This window comes from Taeniopygia guttata, chromosome 2, assembly GCF_048771995.1.
Source record: "Taeniopygia guttata chromosome 2, bTaeGut7.mat, whole genome shotgun sequence".
NCBI classification, from domain to species: Eukaryota; Metazoa; Chordata; class Aves; order Passeriformes; family Estrildidae; genus Taeniopygia; species Taeniopygia guttata.
This window is the reverse complement of record NC_133026.1, coordinates 130,629,766-130,653,270: the sequence shown is the minus strand read 5'-3', so window position 1 is coordinate 130,653,270 and position 23,505 is coordinate 130,629,766. Positions and strand designations below refer to the sequence as shown.

The following is a 23,505-nucleotide window of genomic DNA, read 5'->3' as shown; positions in this document are numbered from 1 at the left end:
CGAAGGAATTTTTACTAAGCGGGTTGCAAAATCTTCAAGTATTTTAACAGTACTGTTAATGCACTGGAAAATGTAAAAGATCAAATTCATTCACTAAGATGGCTCAGAAGTGAAGTGGCACCTGCTGTCCCTACTCAGACTATGGAAGACAGACGGCTTCTACAGTTACCCGTTCCGGGGGCAGGAGGGGCTGCTCTTCCAGCCTCACTGCCAGCCCTGTGGACAGGCTCAGTGCACAAAGTCATCAGTTTCACCCTGCCACCGGTGGCTGTTCGCGATGGCTTGTTTCAAGAATGCCTGTTTGAATGAGGAAATGGGGAATACACAGAGCAGGGGAGTGATTAAGCAGCAGCTGTGAACTGTATGTTTTTATTATTCTCCATAAAGCAGTACATACCTGTGCCGAGTTGATCAAGGTGATGGCATAGGTGGACTTCCAAACAGGTAAATTGGATCAACACACTTAGTGATGGCACAAACCAAGGGGTAAAACAGGAGTCAACCCTGGTGCAAGCTGCTAATGCCGTGGGGGTCACAAGCTGATCGCACACGCTTTGGGAGCCAGATTCACTTTCTGAGCTGCAGAAGGAAGGTAACAAAGTAGTACTTCAGCACTTCCAGGATTTTGCAGCTTTACAGCAGGAATTGGCGACATTCCACACTCATTTTCTGACACAGATAGCATCATAGTTTTATTTTTACTGCTAATACCAGTGTCCGTACTTTTTCCAAAGCAGACTGTAACAGACAAGATTGCAATCCATCCTGCCTTTTATCAAACTGCACTTTCAATTTACAAATATTTGAACCACAAACCCAAAGCCTATTTGCAGAAAATAAAACCAAAATATGCCAGGTATCTTTAATTTTTGAAATAGCTAAACAGAGTACATTATAGTTATTAAAGCTGTAAGAATGAGATGAAAGTTCATCAGATCGAGAGAATTTGGTTTTTTCCACTTGATTTTAAGGAAAACAACTTGCAACCATCATACTAATTCTATCTATGAACCCCTAGTCTTCGTAAGCTTTATTTCTTTTGCCACCCTCACTCTAAAATCATAATTTAAAAATAATCTCCAAGTACTATAAGCTCAGTCTGGAGCTCTTTACTAACATATTAACTATACATTTAAAGTGCCACCCTCCTGATTTTTTTTCATAGCTGTACTCCTAACACCATGAATTTCCAAGCATTATCTTTCAGTCTCTTGAGAGAAACAAACACTACATCATAATTATATAACCTGCTAAAACACCAGAGAATTACAAATAAACTTTATAATTTAGCCAAAACTATCCTTAATGTTCCTTATTCTCACTCCATTTGAAGTTTGGCTCTCAAGAGTTTTAGTTGAAAAGTTTAGACTTGATTCAAGAGAATTACAACCACATCCTCAGTTAAATAATGTCTTTATTTTTAAAATAAAATTTAATGAAATATGGACTAAGGTCAACTTCATATTTTTGTCAGAAAGTCATTGATTTTTATAAAGCATCATAAATCCACTTCCATTAACATTTTAAAGATATTTTAAATCCAAACATAAGTTTATATTGAACAATAGCTTTCCAAGCAAAATACCTTAAGCTTTTGGGACCAGACTTTTCATCAGGCAATGTTTTACTTCAAAATTATGCACAAATACAGTAGGTACTCAAAGTGTTCAGCTGCAAATGCATGAATTCCATGGATAGGTAAACTGATCGGTATTATTTAGTGTTGCAGTATCTAGTAAAGTATTTAAAGTATTTATAGTATTATAAATACTATCTAGTATAGTATTTAGTTATATAGCTTAAATCCAACTTAAGGTTTGTGGACATAAAAACTTAAGTAGCAGTAGAACACAACTAAGATTAGCTAATTATAAAAGAATTATGCTAGGATACTAAGAATGGATTAGGTCAGGAAAGTATGAAAGATAAATGACTTAATCAGAATTTTAGCTGCTTTCCTGTGCTTTTTTGCTAGTTTAAATTGCTTGTTTACATTCAAAATGAGTGTTGTACACCTTTTGAGAAGCAGCACCTTTGGAAATAAAATTATTCTTTGTGTTCACATGATAAAATATCTATGGGACTGGATAACAGAGAAATAGGATGCTTTACTTTGCCGGGCCATGGATATTTCTTAGATTGCTGGAACAAAGGAAGGAACCAAATCCAAAAGGACAAAAATTCATATGCTGATTTAAATATCTAAGCACTTTTGAATCTGCAAAACTGGTTCGTTTTTTCAAAGTAGCTATTAATATTTTTATATTTTTTGCTCATTGCATTTTGATTAGAAACAGAAGTTCAGGAGCATATGAAATGAAAACAGTTTTCTGTTGGGGTAGATGAGAGCAAACAAATGTTAACCAAACTATGAAGAACTTTAAAAACAATGAATTGCACCTTGATATTCTGAGTTAAGACTTAATTTCATGAACAGCTATATCACTGATTGCAGTAAAGAGGAAGGACATTTATTTCTGATAGTTGAGGTTTATTCTGAAAATATATATTTATTTTCCTCAGAAACCTATTTCTTGACTCACCTATCCATGACTAAGCATTTTTAGTTCTTCTGATGTATTTTGGAGATGCATATTTTCATAGAATAAAAACCAAACAAAACCTTCCAATTTCTTATTTAGTCAATTTTTATATATCTGCTTTTATTCACTGAGCATTTTACAGTGGTAGAATTTTTGTCATTTCTCACTCATAAACACCATGATGACAGAACAACAGGACATGCTTAACGCAGAAAGAAATGTGGCAGGAGCTTCACACCAGGGAGATAATGTAAAGCATTTAGCCAAATTTTTCTCCAATTTTTCTGCCCCACAAGCAACAGACCACAGAGAGGTAATACTCAGCAATTTAAAATGTTGGCAACAAAAGGATTCAAAGCTGCTTTTTGTTTCCTGATAGAGTCACCTTAGAAACCAAAAGGCCCAACACTGAAACCCTGCAATATTCAGAGTCCAACCAGATGCTTAAAAACTTAACCAGAGAGAAACAGCAAATGAGGGTGGGACAAAGTTGCCCCATGGGACAGAACTGGCCTTGCATCCTCTCCCCTGCCAGGGAGGGACAAGCGCTGGCAGTGGAGGGCTGAGAGGAGCAGGACAGTGCATCCTAAACCACCATCTCTACAGAGAGAAAATAACCTTCTAAGAACCATCTGAAAAGAAATGCAACAAGCATCTTTCACCACTGTTTTCCCATCTGCCCAGACTTTTTCTGAAGTGGAATTGTTTTATCTGTGAGGAGGTTCTTCTGATTTTTACTCAACAAGAAACCATATTCAGAATTATAGCCACCATGTCATTATGAAAATAAGAATACAGTAACAGCATAAATCAGCTACAGTACAAAATGTACTAAAAGCAGCAATCAAATTATTATAGCATTTTCTTTAAAAAAACCCAACTGTAATAAAAAGTCATAATATAAATAAACAGTTTTTAAAGAGAAACTGCAGTCACTACCATGACCCTGATTTTAAATTGAATCCCATTTCAACTTTTTGCCTAGGTAGACTTCCATCAGATCTGTAGCACTGCCACTTTCTCCTTTAACTTTGCAGAGAGCACAAAAATAAAAAAACGCAGCCCTTTATCACATGCTGTGCACAAACAGCAAATAAAGCAGTGTTAACTGAAAATACAGGAAAATTTCTGTTAAGTCGTGGTTAATAACAGTAGGAATACTAATATCAGAAGATGAGATTGTGAAATAAAAATTTGTTCATCAAGTGAATACAATACAAAAACAAGCCCACATTTCTTGGCTTCCTTGGAGCTACAAAATGCAGTGTGGATTGTCCACAATTTTTCAGCTGTGAAAGAAGAGGAAGAACCAGATTCTACTGCTTTCTGTTTGGCACATCATGCTAAAAGAGGAATGTGGCCAAATTGGAGGAAATTAAAAATAAAACTGACCTGACTTTATTACCAGTTTTTTTTTTTTCTTTTTTCTTTTTTCTTTAAGTGCTGGGAAATATCAGAATATTTTAAATGGAAAATATCTACATTTGAAGTAATATAAATTATGATATTTCACATGCAAAGCAGCTCAAGTTAAACATATGGCAACTGAGAACAATGACTTAGCAGTGACCTGCATTATTCTTGTTATTTTAAGAGAGAAATATTTAAACCAAAACTGCCATTTGTGATGAAACTACAACATGGGAAAATATCCACTGGGAAGAAGAAAGAGACCACTTAACTCATTTAATTTATGACTCAAATACTGGTCTGAACCCAAATTGTTAGAGGTCAAAATCCAGTACATCATTTACTTTGAATAAAAGCTGAAACAATTAGCAAGAAACATGATCATGATTCCTCACTTGAATTACTAAAAAGTAGCAATTTAAGACTTATTTAAAAGTTTTTGTATTTGTTTCATGGTTTGTATCTTAAGGCACTTTCAATTACTATTTTACATTAATATGTCAGTAATGATAAAAATACTGTATAAATTACACAGAAGATGCACAAATATATAAAACATCTTGTAGTGTAACCCATTTAAACAAAAAGAGTATAAATCATTCCCAACCAAACCAGGAAGGGGCTTTAAGGTCTCACCAACCAAACAGAGTAATTTCAATTATGATTTTTGTTAGTCCTAAAAGAGGCAAATGCAACCCATAAAAATAATTTATTCTGTGATAATTTTTTTGTAATCCCTCTTTTAAGGTCTTCCCTATGCAGTCATATATGCCATATATGATTTCTTTCATAAACACCGGACTACATCCCCAAAGATATGCTAAATTATTTCACTTAATACTTCAAATTTGCTCATTCATTGAATAAACTTTCATAAATGTTCATGCAAACCTTATATATACATAGAAATAATGGGATACAAAATTCTCAAAAATAAACAACATACATGTATATATTATGCCCTCCAGCAGATAGCTCTGATTTTTATACTTCCAGTTAGCTCCTGATCAAACTCAGAAGAGCTTGCATACCACAGGATTTGAATCATGACATCTTTGCATATTCCCGTATTCATTACTGGTCGCTCTATTTCACCCTGACAGCTACTGCTCATCATATCAACTGAATCTACTTCTTCGCACAAACCTTGCTGTTCTTCTGTCTCAGGAGACACCTACATTTCATTTCACACCTTATAACCAATGTTAGAAATTAGTAATAAAGTACTGAACCACAACGGATCAGCTCTCTGCTAATAATAATTAGCATATCACAGAGGTTACAAAAAAACAAAAAAACAAAAACAAAACCAAAAACAAACCACCAAAAAAAAACCACAACCCAAACCCTGCAGAATTTTAAGGAAAAAATATTATCATTGAGCAGCAGCTGCATGCATACGGTGGTGGTTAGAGTCTGACCCAAAATGCAACATCACACTAAGATCACACTTGAACAAGACTAAGCATTTTTATACAATTAATAGTGTATTACAATTGCTAATCAATCATACAGTTGCAGCATGTAATTAATGTCAAATCATCCCGAGTGCAAAGGAAAAATAAAGTTCAACTTTTATACAACCTTTGTTTCTTACTCTCACAGATCCCCCAGCATTAGAATTCCCTGGTTTAACACTCAGCACTGGCATTAAGCCTTGAAGCTCTTCCCACAAGTCTGCAAAATTCCATGTTAAATGCTGCTTTAGGAACAAGACTACCACAACAAGATTTACCACAACATGGGCACTGTCTCTCTCTCAAAATCAAGAAAGTTTGGTATTTTTTGGTTAAGTAGAATCCAGAACATATTTCAGAGTGCTTGGTGAGAAGAAATGATCCATAGCAGCATGGTTGATGAAGCCACATTTTCAGCAAAGTTACTGTCAACATGGACTTCCTATGAGCCACTAGAGGTCTAGAAAGATTCATCTTCTCGGCAGGTCCACAGTTTTCTGTCACTACCTCCTACACAAGGCTTCCCTTTAACAGAACATGATCCCTTAGGGCTTAACCATTACCTTCAGTTTGTTCTGTAGCTGTAACCATACACATTCAGTTTGTGGGCATTGTCTCAAAACCTCCAGGTCAGTGACATGTCGCTGGCATGTTTGCTCTGTCTCCAAGAAAAAGCCACTGTGCCTCAAACACCATAGGTCAAAGCCTCTTATCTGAGGAACAGCTGCTCTTGTTTTGACCAATTAAGTTTTTCTGAGAAGAATCACTCCAGACTGGTAAGGACTACTTCTTCCACACCAGTCCTTCCTGCAGCCATCCTTAAGAAAACTTGCAGTGCAGCTTTGTTTGAAGTTAGAAATCAGTTTGAATTTTTGTCATAGAACAACAGATAGGGTTGGGTTGGAAGGAACCATAAAGATCATTGCTCCAATATCCCTACCAAGGACAGTGACAATTTACATTAGACCAGGATGGTCAAAGTCCCACTGAGCCTGGCCTTGAACGCTTCCAGGGATGAGGCATCCACAGCTTCCCTGGACAACTTATTCCAGTGCCTTACCACCCTCACAGTGGGTGATAATATCTAATCTAAACCTGCCCTCTCTCAGCTTAAATCCATCCCCCCTTATCACTACATGTCCTTGTAAAAACCTCTCTACAGCTTTCTTTAGGTTCCGAAATGCTGCTCTAAGGTCTCCTCGGAGCCGTCTTTTCCTCAGACTGAAACATTTCAAATCTCTCAGTCTGTCTTCACAGGAGAGATGCTCCAGCCCTCTGATCATCTTTGTGGCTCTTCTCTGGAGTCAGTCCAGCAGGTCCACATCCTTCTCAAGTTTGGGGCCCAAAAAACTGGACTCCAGCTATGGTGTCATGAGAGCAAACCATGCCTCCAAATTAAAAACACTGCTGAGGCAGGGAATATAACTTTTTCTCTACCTGGATTGAAATCAGAGGGTTTCCTCATATATCCTACAGGTTTCTGGCTTCTGGAGCTCACCCTGACCCATACAAATCTTTAAATCTTTAAATACTGTTAGTTCATGTAGGTATAAGCTACACTTCTTAAAAGCTATTATGAATTCCCCAGGCTAACAAAAGTATCAGGACTAGTGCTTCTGCAGCCTCTGGACAGATAGGTGTCAGTTCAAGGAACTTTCCTTTGACTTCCCTCTTTCTCTTCTGTTTATTTTCCTTCAAATGCTTCAGTAGTGAGGTAAATGTTTTTTGGTGCCTTCATTCATCTCCTGCTATCCTTGTGCAGTGAACTACAAATGCTTCAGTTTAATTCCTGTTTCTGAACATTACAGCTCATTAGCTTATCAGAGCTCCCTGAATGAAACATTGCATCTAGTGATAAACCCTATTCAAGCAGAAAACAATAAACATGACTACAGTGCTAAATGCCTTGATGAAATAAAAAAAAAAAAATCAACTGAATTTCACTACATCATTTCCAGTTCCCACCGAGTTCCCATTTCTGTGGTGTTAAGCTGACCAGGAAGGCAATTCTGCCAGGGTCCCACATTCAGAGGAATTAACCTTGTCTAAAACACTTAACTTCTCAATGATGAAAATGCATTCTTTCACAATTAACATCAAGAAATCATTTCCAACCTGATACTATTAATGGAAACCAGATGTTTAATTTTCTTCATTGATTTTCTTAGCCATGCTCATGTTCCCTGATTTTTCTGAATTCTGTAGTCTCATTCAACACATACGTGGATGCTAAATCCTCAATGAAACTTGGGTTGATAAACAGGCAGCAAGAATCAGCAAATACCAGTGGTCCAACAGAGTAATTTTGGGTTTTCTGCTCCAAATATAAAATGTTAAGCAGGTCTTTGAAAGCAATTCCACTGCTGTTTCTGGACAGAATTTGTACTTATTTCTTTTACTCTACACACTAACCAAAATGGAATGAGTGCAAACAGAGTGAATATCTGTAATTGCACAGTGTTTCTAGCTGTAAACATAATGAAAAATGGATCCCCAGTGTTTAAAAACACGATTAATTTTTTTTCCTTTTAGCATAGTAAGCAATCTGTGTGAATAATAATGCAATACAATTGAAATAATAACATTTTGTTCCATATCTTTAAAATAATCATTGAATTGCACCGAGGAGAGAATCAAGGTGATTTGTAAGTATTGCATGGAAGAAGAATGTTTACTACTACATTATAGGTTGGATTGCACCTAAGCCTTCTTTTGTTAATTAGCTGATTTTACTGCCTCATGCAGCTAAGAGGTCTCAGGACCTGTTTGTCTGCACTTTTCAGTAAGCCTTCTATTTAAGAGATGGATGGTTATGATGCTGCCAGGCTGCCTATGAGCCTAAAGGAAAGCTCTTTTTGTGCACACCCTATGTCCTTATGTGAAGGTGAGCTACAGTCTGAACATCATGCAGGACTAACTGCTCTTATCACGTATTAAAAAAAGTATCTTAATTCTAAGTCTCTTGAAACAGGTTTCTCAGGAGTGTAGCATTAGGTGTCTTTTTCCTTCCTCCTTTAAAATTACCTTTGGTCATCAGCCATGTTCTGGCTGCTGTTGAGGACAATCCTCCACAGGTCAGAGGCTATGAGCTCCTTCTGATCGCTCACCAGGCTGACGCTGGGCAGCTGCAGCTCACAGACTTTGCTTTCTGACAGACTGAACTCCCGGAATGCAACAAACGATTTCTGAAGCTCATCCCAGTACTCCAAGCTGCAAGGAACCTGTGATAAAAGGGAGAAGGAATAATTACCTTATGCTTCATTGCAAATATAATGCATTTTAATCTCTATGCTGAAAGTGTGAAACTAATTAAACTAAATAAAAGTAAATGGTCATATAGAAATTTTAACTGTAATCATTACTCAGATCTAGTAACCTTACTCAGATCTGCCTTGACTTAAATGAAAATGTTTTTAAAACATCATTGCAGACTAACACGTCCAACTTTCTCTTCCTCTGTACAAAATAGCTGCTTGTTCCACAGGAAACCATGAATAACAAAGACAATCTAAACATTATTTGTATTATGCAGCCAAAAAATCCATCAGATGTCTATATATCATGGTATCAAAGACATTCTAGTTATCATTACTTTTTTTTTAACTCATTGTTTTAGTTTTATTACATAACAAAATTTGAGTTTATTAAGATAATCAATGATGCAGAGAAAAAAATTATAATGGAGAACACAACACTTTGTGGTGAGACAACATATTGCTAAAAATCCTGGGTGAAATAATGAAGCACTTGTAAGCATATGATCTTTTCTTTCAAGGATCATTTAGACAAATAAAGGCAAATCAAACCAAATAAATAAATAGTGGCTTTGGTTTAATGACATCCCTAAATTTAAGCCTGCAAATAATCAACTTGGATTATTTAGGATGCATCACAGAACTGGAGAGAAAGCTATTATAGACATTTCTATAAGCAATAGAAAACCAATTTTAATAAAAATATAGATCTTAAAGAGCTGTGCCTAAGCATCTTGTCTTGTTTTTTTTTTTTTTTTGGTTTTTTTTGGTTGGGTTTTTTTTTTTTTTGGTAATACCAAGAAAGTGAATGAGAATATGAATTTAAAACAAATGCAAACTCAGTCAGCTATGAAGATTTCAGAATCAAGATACAGAAATCCACAGGTATGGTAGCTATACATGCTTTAGTAATCATTTGATTACTAAAAGTCAAACCGACATAAAGCAAATAGTAAGAAAAAATTGCATATGTATGTGTTATTACCTGTTTTATCCCTGTGTATAGACATACATACATAAATAACCAGGAATTAAGTAAGAATGCTGCAGAGATATAAGTAAATTTAGAAAAGTTTTTTAAGCATTCTTCCTTGTTATTCAGTAAAGATTATCATGCAGATGGAGATGACAGTAAGCTGATTAATTAACAGGAATGAAGGTTAAGAAGGAAAATTCAGGGAGCTCAGTGGTTCAAGCTGGGGAGGGCAAAGGAACATAAATAATCACCAAAGAATTCTGGAGGAATTAACATGTGGAACCACAGAGCCTGAAAGGTGGATTTTAACTACATCTGTCAAGCCACAATGATATGTGAAGACCAAAAAAAGCAACCACAGTCTCAAAATTTTTTTTAGTTCAAGATGTAGGACAAAAAAAAAAAGTTATCTGATAACTGTCAGTAAACCTCCGATGCCAGTAGTGTATGTAACACAGAGTACCACTGCAGTATCAATCAGGAGAGCTGATTTAAATTTGAAAACTAGAGTGTCAATCAAAAGGGACTGATTTAACACCAAAACCCACATGTCATATGTGTAAAGATAACTACACATTTATTTATAAGCTGCATATTCAATTAGAAAAGGTGAAGATCTGTAAATGTCAGCTGAAAAAGTGTGAGGGAGTATGGTGAAGCCTGGAAAAAGCAAATACCATCTTGAGAGACATCAGGTGAGATATTTTCAAAAGTGAGGGGCAAATATTAATCGATTTGTATAAGAGATCAGTGGGGACTCATTTGAAGTATGCCACTTTTCCAATTCTTCATCTTAAAACTGCATTAACTCTTGCTGTGGAGAGTTGAAGACTAAATGAAATTAAACAACAGGAACATAATTGTTCCATCCAGACACCTCAGGAGAGAAACATTTAATAGAAGAAAGCTTTAAAGAAATTTTGTGTCAAAATTGAGTTGCCCTATGAATAAAGTGTAAGGCTGTACAGAAGTGTAAACTGTACAGAAAAAAGATGGGGACATGCAAGGTGCTCATGAGATCTACTTTTAAAAGGTTGATTTGTTAATTAGATGGAGAAAATAACAAGCATTGCCCCAATGGGAGAAGGCTGGGCTTGATGAGCCACAAAACATCTTTCTTGGTTCTCTGTTGCTGGCTGTACAATAGTGCTGTGCACAATGGCAGCAATAAGTAATACCACATTAAATTTGTGGCTATATTTCAAAATCACACTAAAGCGATTTTTTTTTGCTCTCAGTGCCACTAGACTTTTAGATTTTTTTTCAGAACTCCTCAGTGTTAAATTATTTGAGCGTTTAACGCCTGTAGACAAACACTCAAGGCTGCTACACATTGCCACCATAGCAATGCTCCTACCCTCCAATTATGGATACACTGGATACATCCAAAGAACTCCCCTAAAGTTAACTAGGAACATGTAAAGAGCCTCTTCCATCTTCTGCTGTCTTTTACACTACACATAGTTCTTTTTTTAAACCTTCACAATCTCCAGTGATGATAAAACATTTGAGTTTAGTTAAATATTGTAATACTTGGCATATTTCCTATAGCATAAAGTCTTGGAATTATAACTATAAAAGGATCTTTTTCATTTCTGGCAAAAGGCTGCAGCCTTTCATGGTTGCATTGATACTTAACATACAGTAGTATTTATTTCTGTATACTTCTAAATCTCAGTGCCTAAAATACCTTGGCATTCTTTTAGGAACCAAATTAAATATATTTGAATACTTGGTTTAGTCTTGTGCTTCCTAATGTCTATCAAAATCTGAATTACCTTTTTGTATCAATGTTATTGAGTAATACGTGTGCAATGAAAGTCTCACAAAGCTATCATATGTAGGATATTTATTTCTCTTAGATTACATCTCAAAACAAAACTCTTTCCTTAATGAGAATCTCACCAAATTGCATCAGAATAGAAAGTAATGTGCATTTTAAAAGAGGCTAAGCAGGGTGATGAATTCTATTACCACTCGATTAATGAGCTGGAAGAACAAGTTCAAGAGTATAGTAAGATAATTTTTTAAGTGGCAATTCAAAAACCATAAAATTATCAATAAGGATAGATGAAAATAATATAGAGAGATTCAAAATAAAGACTTGAAGCAAAGGCAGAGAAAAACTTGAAAAAACCTAAACTGAATTTCACATATCCTGTCTAAATAAAAAAAAAAAGGTACTTTAGTATTACCATCCATTCATTAGGCAGTAGGTGATACTCCTCTTAAGGAAAATATGGCAAAGTAAAATGATGAAAACAAGTATGCCACAAAGAAGTAATAACTTGGTAACTCATCTTCAGGCTGTGATCTGTGGTATAAACTAACACAGTGGAAATTTCATCTGAGTATGAGGAAGAACTTTATTATGCAGGTTACTCAGAGAGATTGTAGAGTCCCCCTGGAGATATTCAAGCACCACCTGGATGCAATTCTGTGCCATGTGCTCTGGGATGACCCTTCTTGAATAGGGAGGTTGGACCAGAGGATCCACTGTGAACCCTTCCAGCCGTACCCATCCCGTGATTCTGTGTAGTGCATGACAACCTCTAAATCGAATTATGAAAAATTTGGAAAGGCACAGGAATGATTGCTGAACTCAGCAGTATGAGTAGCCAGAAAAAAAATCACTGAACAGTTAATGCAGACTGGTCAGCAAGTAGAAAAGATTATTCCTCTTTATTTTATTTACATTTTTTTCTAACTATGTTGTAATATGTCAAGAAATCTACCAGAGCAAGAGACAGTATGTTTCAAAGTGTCATCTGCACATTAGAGATAAGAAATCAATGACACACATTATGTTATATCCTATACAAAATACAGCTCATGCTTTGGAACTACACAAACTGTAATCTTTCTAGTTTGAAGCTTGCAAAAGACTTAGTTGACTTAGAATCTTTGATTTCTACATATTTAGCTTTATTTTTTCTAGGGGGTTTATTACTAATGCCTGATCTGGATAAGTTTAAGGAAAGATGGTAGCTCTGGGCAATATCAGCTGCCAAAAATAATAGTTGTGAAAGCCTGGAAAGGGGTTATAATGCCAGAACTGAGTCATTAGCAGTGGGAATAAGTGAACTAGCTGCAACAAAAAAATTTCCCACATGTCGAATTAAGTATGGTGCTTTTACTTCAAAATATTTGAATAAAACCTAAGCTATACTTCATGTAATTGTTACCACTTAGAAAATGTGACCACTAGGGCTGCCTCTATAAAAGCAAACACAAATAAAGCCTATTTAATTTTTTTGCTAAACAACAAGCTTGGTTCTCCAGCAGACACTTCCCTGAAGCTTTTTGTCCTCTTCCATAGCTCTCAAAGATAGTCTTAATTGCAGTGGCTGCATTTACCTGTCACTTAAGTGTGCATAAAAGTATTATTTAACCATGAGCTCAGATTTAACCAAGCTCCATTTTGCTAGAAAACACACACTGTGGCAAACACACTTATTTAGAAGGATGATTATGGCAATAGGGAGGAAAACCACAGTCAAGTTATTTTTCAGCAGCATTTCTGTTTAACAACAGAGGTTAGAAGCAGAAATGAAAAGCTGTATGAAACAGCCCACACTCTAAGCAGAGAAATTGAAGGCTGCTCCTTTTTCTCTTTTCTGCTGTGAACTGTAGACACTGGAGGTCTAAAAATGGCATGGCAGTGTTTGGAAGAAGAAGGTAGATGGTGTATTGGCAAAGTACATGACACAAACAAACAACTGTTCAGAAATAGTTGCCTTGAACAAAAATCTTTTTAGTTAGAAGAAAACAGATTCCTGTTTTCTCTGGATCTCATTCCACTCATTTACTTTAAGACAAAAATTTTCATGTATATTACACCAACACATATGAAAAACATCTCTGATTTGAACAGAGCTGAAACCTCCAACATACACATCTCTCCCCCTCACCAAAAAAAAAAAAAAAAAAAAAAAAAAAAAGAAGCCAACAACAAAACTACAAACCCCCCCCAAAAAAAACCAAAACCAACCAACCAACCAAACAAAAAAACCCGACCAAACAATGAGAAAATCCTCTTAAAACCCTGCATACTTCAAGTAATTTCCTTCACACTTGTTAACCTATCAGCAAGACAGTATAATGTTAGTAACCAACATGAAGTATTCCCTCTAAAGCACTACAATGTGACTGCTTTTTCTTACTCATCATTATATTGTGTCACACATTATCAGTACCAGAATAATTTAAGTCCTACTTGGAAATTAGGAAGTCAAGAAATGCTACACAGTCTGTTAATGCTGCGTTACTAATTTCATCCTTGTGTTTTACAGGTACTCCTTATTCCCACTAGTGGTTATGTGTAATATTACGACTCGATAGAGAGATGAGTGTTGACCCCTAAGTGCTTTTTAAAGGATTTCAAGATGACAACATGCTTCTATATATTCCTGTGAGCTGATGTTATCCTCCCAGCTTTAGGCTTCTTGGCTAATTTGGACTTGAAAAGTGCTGGGTGCACACCACTTATCTGTCTACAGGTACATTTCTACAGCTGAGCAGAGAACCAACATCAGTGGACTTCCACAATCTGCCATGTTACCATAAAGGATTATACCTATTTTTCAATATACATTTTGTCAGAATGCTAACAGGTCTCAGACATGGACATAATTTCCAGCTAGAAGTGAAATAATTAAAATATCTCTGTTTCTTAACTAATCTCATCTTTCCATAAGTATCTTTTTGTCTGCAGGAAAAAGCTACAGCCAGCAGCCTACTTCTTTGAGGTTGTTGAATGAAGGCTGTATAAAAGTATTATGCCTTCAGTATTAAATACTGACACATATAATTTTAAAACTCAGTATAAAAAAATGAACTTTAAAACTAATACATGCAGATCTCTTAGGCTGCAAAATACATCTGTCCAGTTGAATAAGAAAGATAGATATTAACAGCTGGGTGCCTAATGCTTCTTTCTGTGGTGCTTCCTTTTGATTGATGTATTTGCTAGAAAAGAAGCTTTTACAGAAGATATATTCATTTCTTGACTCTCAGTCCCTCAGATCGTGGGCGCTTCCTCTTGGAAATTAAGCTATTCTTGGTCCAGAAACAACTACTGCACAAAAAAATGTACACAGAAGACAGGAAGCGTGTGTGTGTTTTATCTCTTCCAAGCAGGGCCACCTCAGTGAATGAGGCAGAACACAACACAAGCTAGAGCTTGGAGTCAGACACCAGCCCAGACTGTGATTTTGACTTCAGCTTCCTGAGCATGAATAAACCGATTACTCTGTAATAAAGCTATTCTTTTATTAAGATATTTTACTGGTTTGGGGCCAACTGTCTTAAAAATATAATTCTCTCATTAGGGGAACAGAAGTTGCAGTAGCAGGAAATAAAAAGTTTTATGCACATTTTTATATGAAAAAAAGTCTTGGCAATAACTACCAGGAGCATTACTTTTAAATTTGAATTTGAAGTATTATTTATATAAAACTAGCAAAAGAACTCTGTAGAAAAATAATATAATATGTAGAAAATATGCTCAAAAGAAAAACAATATTAAATAGAACTTTATAATATGCCTGGTTCACACAACATACCCAATTCAATCTGACCAGTGGAACACCTGCATTTTGGGCAAATGTAGGATATTTCAACATCCACATTCCTGTGTATCTTGTGTGATTGACAGTGTGAAATCATACTACAAACCACCTGACTGTTAGATAGTATTTTTAACCCTCCTCAGAGCTAGATTGTATTGATCTGTGTAGAAAACAGACTTTCCTGGCACAGCTACAGACCACCATTACCCCATTTCATGAAGGAAAAAACCAAACAACCAAACCACCAAAAAAAGAGAGATGGCTTATAGTGAGGTAAAAATATAGCATTGTATAAGTAGTTTCAGGATTAGCAGTAGTATTAGGATTAAAATTATTAAGTTGTACAAAGTATTTGCTGTCCCACCCACCTCAGCCTCCTTTGTATTTTCATGACAGTTTTCTGCACTTTGACAGCAGTTTGAAGTGTTATATGCCTTTGTATTTCAGGCATTAAAATTTATTCCACTATGGTACAGTCTCAATTTTCAACACTGCAGAATAATCAGACACCCCAACTGGAGATGTTTTTCAAAACTATGTCATATAATTTCTTCACAGAATTGTTTTACTGCTCTTTGAAAATTTGGTCCTAAAGCAAGGACATTGAAATTACAAATACTCACTCTAAAATTTAATATGCAATATCTCCTTAATTTAATTTTTTCCTTTATCTATAGTGAGGTCTTTGGCTGACTAATGAAAATAACTACTATTTGGCTATCTGAGTAATAAGATATACCATGGCTCTTTCAACTCCATTAAACATATATACTAATAGTCCTATTAGTATATTTATTTCATTTTATTTAAATTTACATCTGTCCTGCAGTTTATAAAATAAATATCAAATAGAGTTGTAATGAAGAGATGTGAAAGAAAACTCTCATCTTCTGAGAAAAGTTGTTCTTTAAAAATACATAACTTCCTTTTAGCTGACTTTGGAAAAAAGCTTCTATACATCTTCAACTAATAGAAGCTATAAAAAAAACCTTTTGTAATATTGGAACCAGTTGAGAAACCACAAGTATTCAAATGCAGGAAATCATGATTTTATAACATTTTAATGTGATCTACTCTTGGGAAACAAAGTTAACCAAGCCCTATTTCTGTACAGGAAATACTCCAGTGTACAGTTGTAATACATTGTGGTGAGGGGTACAGCTGCAATTTTTTCACCTGTAATGCCCCACTGGTATTGTGGCTTACTGAATTGCATCAAGATTGCCTTCCTGTCCGGAAAGCCCTCTAAGTACAAACACGACTCTAAGCCCAGGTTTTATTTTCCCCTGGTATCAGAATATGGTAATTTAAGAGCCCTGAGAAATGCTTTTTAACCTTTTAGAAGAAATACGTAGCATTCTTTTATTAGGAACTATGTTCTTTGCCTTTTTAAAACAACATATGACCAACTTATCAATTTATCAGGCTGGCAGGTTCAGAGCAAATGCAGGTGTGTGGAGTAATGTAATCTGTCACAGATACTGTTTTTTTTCATTATGGAAAAATTACTCTAAACACACTAACAGCTTACTCATCTACTTCTTTCAACACCCTTTATTGTCTCTTTCTTATACAGGAACTATCTTCCACATTTCATTTAAGATTTTTAATTTTCTAGGCTTCAATATTTATTAATAACACAAGCATTAGGATGTTGAAATGTAGTCACCTGTGACCATTGAGGCTAGCAGTCTATTAACACAAAATGTACCTTATAATTTTCAGTATATGAGCTATTTTGACCACACATTCTCACCACAGTAAAGCCTGACTTCTGTGAGAAGCACCACGAAGTCAATGTACAGCCGGAAGGACTTGGGTTTGCAAAGTTTCATAAATCTGAATCACAAGATCGAAGAGTACAGAACACAGGGAGGGTGTAAATCTGTCATTAAGATAATCTGATGGTTCCGTCAGCGCTCTGGCTCCCGGCAGAATTTTCACTGGCTCAGTAGTTCCTGAGGGTAAATTTCACTGTGATGCACAGGCAAATTATGCACAACTTCCATTAACATTCCCAACAAGTTACGCTTAACTCCCTGCAGACTGCACAGGGAAACTCTAGGACAAATGATACAGTCTCATCTTGATGCAGGGAACACTAAGATCACACAGCAAAATAATTAAGATTATACACACACAAACCAGTAACAAAATAGTAAAGTCTGAGATAATCCTACTCTCAGGCAAGGAAGTTCACAAATAATATTTAAAGCTGGAATTCCCTAAGAGAACAGGCTGTGTTTCAACATCTGCTTAAGACTCCAACTTCTTTAGTCCCTATTTCCTCCCTTGCAAGAAGATCAAGACAATACTTATAATTAATAGCCAGATTCTTAACGCTGGAAAACATGTGCAAAACTCAGATCAGAAAATTTGCTTGCCTGCAGATCATCTGAAGTGCAAGTGGCTCAGGCTACAAGCAAACCTACAGGCCTCTCACACACACCAGCTGTTTAGGTGATGACCTGCACCCATTTTTGTACTCCTGCATAAACAGAAACACTGCATCTATTGCTGAGAAAGAAGTTCCTACATTAGAATAAATGGCATTTGTTACGCTTCTAGTTATGATCAGGTATGTTCAGTAACAATTGCTTCTTTTCAAACTTGTTGTGGCTCTTCAAAAAGTAGAGAAATAATAAAAACACTGTATAGAATCTTTATATAGTAGTAGTATGACTAATACAGTAATTTTGAAAAACATCCAAAGGTAGTATTAACAAGAAACACAAGTCTTAAAAGCAGACAAAACACCAAATTTGCCTTCTGAGCAATTCACAACAGCCAAAGTATTTCTTAATCCATCTAAAAAGTCCCATTATTTGAAGACAGTACTGAACTGTGTGGCAGTAGATTCAATAACTTGCAAACCAACAGGTTTATCAAGAAGCATGGTTGAACTTTACAGCTTATTATCTTGTAACACTGTGAACTTAAATCACTAACCTGTCACACACAAATTATCTGGATTTCCAAAATAGTTGTTGCTTTGGGAATATAAGAAATAAATCAAAATTTTGTGGTTTCCCAGAAAGCACTTTTCCCAGACTCTCAAAGGCCCAGCTGAATATTTTAGCCCCAACAGGGAATGAAAAGTAAAAGGGAAGCAGAGTCAGCCAAAAATGAGGTATTCTCTGTTAAAAGGAAAAATGAATGTCTTTGACATTGATCATAATTCTTTTCCTGTTGACTGTCATGTCAAATCCTTCCTGGAATAATGACTTACAGTAGGTGTAATGTCAGTCATTCTTAAGCTCATGCTTCCTTAAGCCACTGTTTAAACAGCCACAAGGTGTTAGAATATGACTATTTATTGGATGTCAGCGTTGAAAAAATCAGATTCCAGACTAGCAAGTTTGCAAATGCTTTATTTAAATAGCACATGCATGTAAGGCAATGTAACAGACAATTTTTTGAATCCCTGCCCTTTGAAGTTGGAAATATTTTATGTTCTCCTAAAAAAGATTTCACCACCTTTGGAAATGCTCTGTGAATTTTACCAGAGTGGTTTTATTTACTTAGTCTTTCCTCATTAAATCCCAGTTAAGCCCTTGCAACCTCAGAACTATACTCTCTGCCCTAAAATTTTCTTCAGTAGACCTTGAGCTTTGGTTAATTTAATCACCACTTTTCTAAACTATGCTCTGTATCTTAGGACCCTATATAAAGAAGAAAGGCCAAAAAAGGAGACCTCAATACACATTCATCGTTTCATCAGCGGTTATAATGCTGACTACACGTGCGTGCAATAAGAATCCTGGCAGGTACACAAGGGAAACATCCTCAAATACAAAAACCTGTCCGGTTGTAGTTCAGCAGATATTTTATTTTAACTTCATATGGAGAAATGAGCAAATGCTGTAGTTTATCTTCCGTTTAACAGCTTGCATCTCCCACTGGATGACAATCCAGGAGAAAGAATTTTAAGTCTGTGTTAGTGATGCATCTTAACTAAATCAGATAACTCAGAATTTGGAACACCACACATTGTATGATTACTTTGATTAGATAAATCTGGTTTTCTCCTGCTTTTAAATCCATGACACTTGGGTAAATGCTCTTGTGACAACACATAGCTTTTGTTTGAGATATGGGGCAGTGCCAGCAACATCCCTCATTGGAAAGATAACTCTACAATGGAATGAAAATAAATGAGAATCTCTGTAAAAGGTTCACTAGATAAAAACAGGCCTCCAGCTGTACAGGAGATAATTTGTGTGTCCTGTTCACCTGTATGTACAGAAAAGCAGAGTATTTCCCTGATGGCATATGAACTCGTTTCCTACCTTGGTGACCCCACCCAATCTTTACTCTCTCCCTTGCCAACCTAAACCTGTCAACCTTGTTCTTGGTAAAGATAAATGATATAAAAATATAAGCAAGATTACATCAGAAAAGTATAAAAACATCACAGGCAAAGATAAACATAAATCTGAGATTCTTGACTGCAGGAAGACACAGGAAGACTCACACAGGGCAAGTACAGTTCTAAGCCCCACAGCGCAAATATTCAACAGAACTTTCTTTGAGGTTAAATATCTAAATGTAGCTAGCTTCATATTGTATCTGCACACTGTGAAAGTCACTACTGAATCAGTAACAGATTTTTTTTTCACTGTTTTATTTTCCTGCTTTCCCCCTTTTGAATTTTAAAAATATCACAGAAATGAAGATGACTTGTCCTTTCTCAGATAGGGACCTGACAGATCCACGGAATTGGACAAGCACAGCTGAATTTAGAATCACACAACAGTTCTGAAATGCAGGCATTTGTTATAATGTAGAATATGTTCTTCAATTATTCTTTATGTTCTGCGACAGTGGAATTATTTGCACAATAATAAGCTATTGTCTGAAATAAAAAATTGCTCTTACTCCATTCATTCTAATGCCACACTTTGAAAGCAACCAGAACAATCAGGATGGAGGAAATTGCCACAAATTCACTTTCAACTGTCCTAGTAGCCAGATCAAGCCAATGTCCTCATCATTTGGGAGATGATGAAGCTCTTACTTTGATATTGAGACTGTTCAGCCCATTCTTGTTCCTAAAGGTGCTGATGTGTCTTCTACAATTCTGATATCTCTGCAGGACACATTTCAACATACATTCTAAACCAAAATCTGCTTGAAGGCTATTACCATCCTTCAAAGTTCTTGGTGAAAGACATTTCATGGTCAGGTTTCACAGGAATGAGAATCATCACTGCCCACAGAGCCCAACTTCAACTGCCACACCACAAGACCATCACAGAGCAATTAGAAGACCTTTGCCTCATAGGTTGCCTTATAGAATATAGTTTATAATGTTAAACTGGGAAATTGTGGCATACCTCAAGTCTTCACATGTGAATACTCACTGAGACAAATTTATAAACACCTGTACAGTTTTTATTACAGAGATTAAATGCACATGAGAGTGACCTACATGTAGCAGTAGCTAAATTTTTGGAGCAAGATCAGTAGATTTTTTCACTCTGGTTTTGTGTAGATAAACAGAAGACATACATGTCTTTCTTTAAACACGGAATAAAATAGGCTTTTGAAGTTGCTCATCTTTATCCACAAGACAACACAAGACTTCCTCTCAGGATCAGTCTACTTGAATGATTTAAGTTTCATCTGCTATAATAGAAAAATTCTCAGAGAGCATCTCTTTTTCTTGACTTAACAATATATCAATCTTCAATATTTTAAAAATAATGGAATTGCTACTTCATCTTGCTTTTTACCTTTTGAAAAAATGTTGTGAAAATTTTCCAAGTTTGGACTTCCCTCTAGTCCTGAGGTGGGCATATGATTTTCACATCAATACCATTCTTCACCTTTGAAAGGTGTTTCCTCAAATTCTAGTTATCTGAAAGAATGGTAAATCACACAGAGCCAAAGGACATTTACAACATGTAAAAATGGGAAATAAGGGCTTTAGGATTATATAGAGTTTGCCATGCCTATTAAAGAAAACAAATTCAGATACTATCTACCTCCTCAAAGAAATATAATCCTGCTGCAATTTCTTGCAACTGGATCTAGGATTCTCACTTCCTTCAAACTATTAGATCCAAGCTCTATTTCAAACTGCTGAAGAAATGCCGCAAGATATGCCATGGCAGAGACATCAATTCTTCCTGTTCCCTCCACAAATAAAAGCAATAATGTTTGGACTCTAAAAACAAAGTATTACAAACTTGACCTGTGAAACTGCTTCCCTTTGCAACAACACAAGGTAAAGCACAAAAAAACAGCTTTGGGGAAGTTTAGAAATAGCAGCAAGGCAAGGTTCAACAGAAAGAATATAGTTCATACAACTCATAATCTGAAGCTGTTCTCTATCCTTTGGCTATACCAGATAACACACACCTTCAATATTTAGAAAAATTCTCTCTATGGTGAAGCTTTTCCAAGTTCCAGGAATTTGAATAATAGCTATAAAACCATTTCTAAACCCTACTCATGATTAAAACATTATGCTAAAAGTTTAACAAAGACAGAAAGCTAGATGAAATGTCATAGCAACTTACTCAGAAAGAAAGAACATGCAACTGGAAAACTTCAAGAACAAAAACCACATAAAAATTCAAGACAAACTACAGAAGGGCACCTTTGACTGTATCTTTGTGAAGTAGAGGATTAAGCGAGACTGGTAACACAGCTGGGGACATTATGGATCCTCCTTGCATTTGAACATATCCACAATCAAGGGAAAGTTTTTAAAGTATATTTTACTATAGCTTGGTATCATTATTGTTTTTAAATTTAGATCCTGTTTTTCCAAAAAGCTTGAGCCTTTGGCTTGCAGATGTTCCTCTAATGCTTCATTTCAAGAACTGAATAAAATAAATACTTTTATCTTTTTTCTCTTTTTATTTAATGAATTTTCTGTATGCACTAAATCTGCAGTATATTAATTAACATGTATCCACACCGGGAAAAAGCGGAGCTGATGAAAGGCCTCATGGTTAACTTAAATTAGAATATGAAGTTTGATATAAGCATTTAATAAATGCAATTTACCTAAAGAAATTAAAAATTGACTCTGTATTACTTATTCCACTCACATACCTCTGTTGGATTAATAAAAAAAGCACACTGCCCATGTTTAATTTGGCTGTTCATCAGGTGTATGGATATTTCTGGAAAATGTGATAAGTCACCACCTTGAGCCAGGCAACAATTACTACCAGAATTAATGGCCTACAACCAAAGTGTGGATCTTCTTTGTAGGCATTTCTCCACATCATGTGCTCAAAGCAGAATTTTTGACTAGTTGTCCTCTAATTTGGTGGATATCTTTATATTTTCTCTAGTGGTAGAAATCTGAAGAATTACATGAACACCAGTAGAGGCTGACAGAACCTGACCTCTGGTAGCAGAGTGCTTCTTTCTCTCTGAGGCAACTACAGTGAGCTGGATCTGCTCTTCTCTTCTCTAGACTGTCGTATGGAAGCACAAAGCAGAACCAGCGTGCTACTAAAAGTCCAGCTGTGTATGCCCAATTGAAGAAGAACTGATATTCCCCTTGGACACGGACATATTGTTCCACAAGCACATACATAATGGTTTATGATGTCTGCTATCTATAATGGGAATGTAATGTAATTAAACCAAAACCTTGGTATGCTGTGCTCCAAAAATACCAGCCTGAAAGGAGGCAAAATGCTGGCTTTCATAGCAACCTAATAGGTCATCAAGACAGCCTACAATAACACAATTTTGATCTTTGATTCAAACCTCATGACAAGTGGAGCTGATTTTTTTCCATTTAATTTTAATTTTCTTGTAACTGAAAGGAGTTGACATTTGGCTGTCTAGAGGGCAAAGAAATTGGCAGGACACTTACATGATCTCACCAACAGTATGTGCATGGTAATAACATTATACCATTTATCTGAGGAAGATTATCCTACTTATTCATAACTAAAAGCATATTGGTGAATAATTCAATTTTAAAAGCAATTTTTAACATCACAGCAATAATGAAATATAATTCAACAGTTTTGAACAAATAGGAAGAACTGGGAAATATTTATTTCCCTTGACTCACAACACTACTCTGATTAACAACCAGATTGAAATTAAAAAAAAAAATATGACAGGTCTAATTTGTAATACAACAGGGAAATGGAGATTACCAGAATTAAAATTGAGCTAAAATCAAAATATGTATGCAAGGAATAAGTGAATTTAAAAAGAATTATACTAGACAGGAGAAAATGTAATGACTCGATTGAACACATTAGAAAGCAAAAATTCCAGCACATTAAGGATCAGTGTAATTTTGAGGTATGGTCT

The 23,505-nt window shown here is 35.7% G+C and overlaps 1 protein-coding gene across 4 annotated transcripts in view; it reads right to left on the bottom strand.

The window, feature by feature from the left end:
• Positions 1-23,505, bottom strand: part of VPS13B (vacuolar protein sorting 13 homolog B) — a 426,576-nt gene that overhangs the window by 55,257 nt on the left and 347,814 nt on the right. For all 4 annotated transcript variants that reach the window (XM_030266479.4, XM_030266481.4, XM_002198879.7 and 1 more), the window contains exons 40-41: positions 8,435-8,631; positions 398-579 (exon numbers count right to left, since the gene is read on the bottom strand). In XM_030266479.4, the coding sequence (XP_030122339.4) occupies positions 398-579; positions 8,435-8,631 (379 nt within the window). The remainder of the gene's footprint in view (positions 1-397; positions 580-8,434; positions 8,632-23,505) is intronic.